Raw genomic sequence first — 5,000 nt, 5'->3', positions numbered from 1 at the left:
TACCACGACTCAACACTCTCTACAATGCTATAAGCCCCCCGACCTTACAGACACATCCGGGTCACTCCAGTGTGTCAAGCCTTGCGTTAATTCCGGTTTGACTTCGAGGCCCAGTGCGGCAACGTACCCGACCTCCTCCAGCTACAAATGTGATAAGGATAAGATAAGGGCCAACATTTCCTAGCCAATGGAGAGCAACCGACGCAGATGCCAGGTGGGTGAGATAAGAGCCTAGCCTTACGGAGCGCGGTGAATCGCCATCTAGTTCCTCCTCTTATTCTTGTGAGTGAGCACGGACCATCCTGCTAGCGGTAAATATGCGTTTTGCGTTGTTCTACAAGGGTGAAAGTGTGTGTATGTGTGTATTTGCGTGTGTATGGGTGTGTGAGTGTGCCCGCCTGAGGCCCTGCTGTGCGTGGAGGCCGTGGGGCAGGGAGGAGGAGCGAGGATGAGAGTGTAGGTCTGACGCCGTGCCTGAAGTGGTTACGCTAATCTTGTGAAGTGGGATCCCGGTACACACTTATTAGGGGCAGGTCTCGTTACCGCTCACTCAGGTGTAAGTTATATAGGAACAAGCAGGTGCACTATAGTATTGCTCAATTATGTATCACCCTCATTGTATCCATACATGCAAAGAATACATCAGGAACGACTTCACCATCAGTTTAAGGCGGTAATGAAGAAATAATATCTTTTTATATACTAAAACACACACACACACACACAGAGAGAGAGAGAGAGAGAGAGAGAGAGAGAGAGAGAGAGAGAGAGAGAGAGAGAGAGAGAGAGAGAGAGAGAGAATTGAATGATTAATTTAAGACGCTGCAAGAAAGGATTCACATGACGCCGGGAAGGAAGGAAAACGTTACACAATGCAATGAAAGAAGCAAAGGTGAGCAGAGGGCTGAGGGAGTGGTGTGCAGTTAGAGTTAGGGGTGCAGTCAGGGTAGCGGCAGGGCAGAAGCGAGACGTGCACAGTCATAACCAGTGCCAAGTCCCAGTGGAGGTAGTGGTGGCGGCGGCGGTGGTGGTGTCAAGTATGTAAATGTATTTCGTGAAGTTATACGAAAAAGGAGTGAATTCTGGTGTAATAAGTGAAAAATTCTATTTCAAACAGCATCAGTGACTATAATGACTTAGATGGAGTGCTGAAACTGCAGTGACGGTGATGACGGTAGGTAAAAGTAGTAATAGTAGTAGTTATAGTAGTTATAGTAGGAACACTAGTAGCAGTAGTAGTAATAGTAGTAGTAGTAGTAGTAGTAAAAGTAGTAACGGTGATGGTGGCGGCGGCGGCTGCGGCGGTGGATATTGGTATCTGAGTGATAAGCTTCACGATATGGTACAGATAACCTTCATTACAATGTTGCGTGTTCATGGTGGCTCACGATAATGGTGCTCGTGACTAATGGTACTGCTATTCAAAAGTCTTCCCACCTCCACACACACACACACACACACACACACACACACACTGAGCCAAATCCTATCACTAATGTGGAGGCGAATCCCGGATCCTCCACGTCAGTAGCCCACATCACCAATACCCACCTATCAACCACTACACGTCACACCCCTAGCCACCTCTCTCTCTCTCTCTCCCTCTCTCTCTCTCTCTCTCTCTCTCTCTCTCTACAACGGTCTGCCTACTAATCAAACCTAATAGAGGAAGCATACCAGTCCATTTTTTCTCTTAATGTAAACGCTGATAGACACTCGCTTATCTATCTACGTGTGAGTCATACGCGTGTTCCGATGTGTGTGTGTGTGTGTGTGTGTGTGTGTGTGTGTGTGTGTGTGTGTGTGTGTGTGTGTCATGCCTAGACCTAGGCTACGGATGTGACCACCGCGGCACACTGCATTAGGATGTATGACTGAATGTATGTTGTAAAGTATGCTGTACGTAAGGTGGATATGACTGTGTGTGTGTGTGTGTGTGTATGTGTGTGTCTGTCTTGTCTCTCTGTGTGTGTGTGTGTGTGTGTGTGTGTGTGTGTGTGTGTCTGTCTGTCTGTGTGTGTGAAGTCTTTTTCCTACTTGTTTTTTTCTCTCTTCCCTCCAATTCGTCTTTTCTTCTTTCATTCCTTCTTTTCTTCTTTCCTCCCCACATTTTTATCTCCCTTCCTTCCTCCCTTGTGTGTGTGTGTGTGTGTGTGTGTGTGTGTGTGTGTGTGTGTGTGTGTGTGTGTGTGTGTGCGCGCGCGCGATAAGATAATATGCTATGGACTCTCTCTCTCTCTCTCTCTCTCTCTCTCTCTCTCTCTCTCTCTCTCTCTCTCTCTCTCTCTCTCTCTCTCTCTCTCTCTCTCATTATTGTTTCCTTCTATCCCATAATTTTCTTTTCTAAACTCTCTCCCGCACAGTATATCCATTCCATAATAAAACGTCTGTGTGTGTGTGTGTGTGTGTGTGTGTGTGTGTGTGTGTGTGTGTGTGACTCTTGATATCTGCCTAATCTTCCTTATCAAGGCTGCCTGGCTATGTTATCTGATGTCACCACCCGCTGCCTCGACCACGACCGCCGTCTCCAACACTATTATACGCCCACGTTAATTATTTTTCGAGCTACAGAAATATCAAAGCACTAGTTCGCCCTATATAAACTTATCTATCACAGAACCTCAGGCTGCAGTTTTGTCACGCTATAGGATTAATGAAGAATCTTATCCTATTGAAAGTTATTGTTTTAATAAATATTTCTGATCATATATTAATTGAATGGAGACGAGTAATACCTTGCATAATTTGAAGTTTTCATATTAAAGTACATGAGAAAAAACAGGTTTTGTTAATATTTTTTTACCACTATAGTGAATGCCTCAGTTTTCTCTGAAGTATAGTTAGTATTGTACTACTACTACTACTACTACTACTACTACTATTATCTCAGCAAATTAATGAACCACCTCGTATATTCACACCGGTGTATCTGCTGGCTATCCATGTGAGACATCACACTCGTGCCATCCAAGAACAAGACGCATCATAAATAATTTCAAATAAAAAATTCATCTACATGTATAAACGGATAACCTGGTGAAGGATTTTTCTTACTGAAACTAATCCAGTACTTAAGCAAGCACGCTCCTCAGCTTTAATTAACACTCCAGGAGATGTATGAGCGGGATTTTAATTGGATGCACTCAAGGTCAGAGATAAATTAACATGGTGCACACTCACTTCTTCCACTCTGTTTTGCTGAGTTAGAGAAAAGCAATGGAAACACAGAGAGAGAGAGAGAGAGAGAGAGAGAGAGAGAGAGAGAGAGAGAGAGAGAGAGAGAGAGAGAGAGAGAGAGAGAGAGAGAGAGAGTATGTGTGTAGGATGGAAAATAGGAGGGTATTTGATAAAAGAAAGCAAACACAGATAAGAAGTATATATTTAAAAAAAAAATAAAAAAAGAAGAAAAGAAAGAAAAACTCGAAACGTTATTTATTTATTTATTTATCTTATTTTATTTTATTTATTTATTTATTTATTTTTCTTTTTTTTTTTTTTTTTTTGTGTGTGTGGGGGAAAGGATGTGGTGAGGAGGAGGATGAGTAGGACAAGAATAGGCCAAGACTGCAAAGGAACAGTAATAGGAAAGACATAAAAATAAAAAAGGAGGCCTTGGTTATACCGAAGGAAATTGATGTGGAGAATGACGTAGGACAAGCAGAACAAGGACAGGACATGAATGCAACAGGAAAGCAGCAGGAAATATTAAAAGAAGAGAAAGACGTGGTTAAGTGTACATACAAACAACTCAACTAGTGATTTCCTCCTTTCACACCCCGCCATTTCGTTAAATTTTGTTAATCTGATGCTAAGCTCTATCTTATACGAAAAATAGACTCGGTTCAATTTCCCTTAACTTGATTCTTGGTTTAAAAACTCAGCTGGTCTTTTAACCTTCACTCTCACTCCTCAACACATTATTACAGTTTCCTTCACGCTAATTCTTGAGCTCACGCGACCTCTTGTGTTTGTTTGTGTTGCTAAAGCCACTTCAAAGCTTTCTTCGTTATGATAGTATGTAGTATTGGTGGTAATGCTGGTGGTGGTTACAAGTCGTAGTAGTAGTAGCAGTAGTAGTAGTAGTAGTAGTAGTAGTAGTACTAGTAGTAGTAGTAGTAGTAGTAGTAGTAGTAGTTGTTGTTGTTGTATATGTTGTTGTAGTTGTTGTTGTTGTTGTATACTTCTCATAATTTTGTTATTCTTTTTCGGTAACAGTTGTTGTTGTTGTTGTTGTTGCAGTAGTAGTAGTAATAGTAAGAAATTAATTGATGCCCATGATGATGATGATGATGATGATGATGATGATGATGAAAAGAAGAGGAAGAGATGAATGATGATGATGATGATGATGACACACACATTTCAAACATACACTAAACGTACACTATTTGGCCTACAAACAAAATACAAATAAAACATCCTATTCTGGCACTTCGCTTCACCGTTCAGCCTAATACAGGCCATTACAGCCACCGCCCAACGCCCACAACGCAGCTCCACCTACATGCACACACCCATGTACGTGTGTGTGTGTGTGTGTGTGTGTGTGTGTGTATGTCAGACTCATATGCAGGTCAAGGCTTCCACCATCTGTAGCCTAACATTCTCTCTCTCTCTCTCTCTCTCTCTCTCTCTCTCTCTCTCTCTCTCTCTCTCTCTCTCTCTCTCTCTCTCTCTCTCTCTCTCTCTCTAAGTGCATGTTATCTTTGCAGGAGATGCGCTTGTCGACAGCAGGGCTTCTGGCATTACTAAGCCACCTGGCACTTACAGGTAAGATTGCATTCCCACGGTCCTCTGCGACCTTCTGGTTGACTACAGGCACACACCTCTTCACTGCCCAAAGAGCACCTTGTAGTAGTATATCGACACCGCGCCTCCATTTGCACCATACTCTTTCAATAGGGACTTTTCAAGACACTTCTCATAATTTTGTTATTCTTTTTCGGTTAATTATTTTTGAGGATTGGCATCTTCAGTGGGCCGTTTTTTTTTTTTTTTTT

General features: G+C 42.4%; 1 protein-coding gene across 5 annotated transcripts in view; it reads left to right on the top strand.

The window, feature by feature from the left end:
* The window catches only part of LOC135089195 (uncharacterized), a 90,207-nt gene that overhangs the window by 7,257 nt on the left and 77,950 nt on the right, over positions 1-5,000 (top strand). Inside the window, exons 1-2 of one of the 5 annotated variants that reach the window (XM_063984521.1) lie at positions 38-214; positions 4,713-4,770. In XM_063984521.1, coding sequence (XP_063840591.1) covers positions 188-214; positions 4,713-4,770 — 85 coding nt within the window. In that variant the 5' untranslated portion in view covers positions 38-187. Of the gene's footprint in view, positions 1-37; positions 312-942; positions 1,175-4,712; positions 4,771-5,000 lie in introns of those variants that run through there. The other 4 variants (XM_063984522.1, XM_063984523.1, XM_063984525.1 and 1 more) reach the window with 4 other exon arrangements.

The sequence above is a fragment of the Scylla paramamosain genome, chromosome 32, assembly GCF_035594125.1.
Source record: "Scylla paramamosain isolate STU-SP2022 chromosome 32, ASM3559412v1, whole genome shotgun sequence".
Taxonomy (NCBI): Eukaryota; Metazoa; Arthropoda; class Malacostraca; order Decapoda; family Portunidae; genus Scylla; species Scylla paramamosain.
The sequence above is the reverse complement of the archived record's forward strand: the minus strand, read 5'-3'. Positions and strand labels throughout refer to the sequence as shown.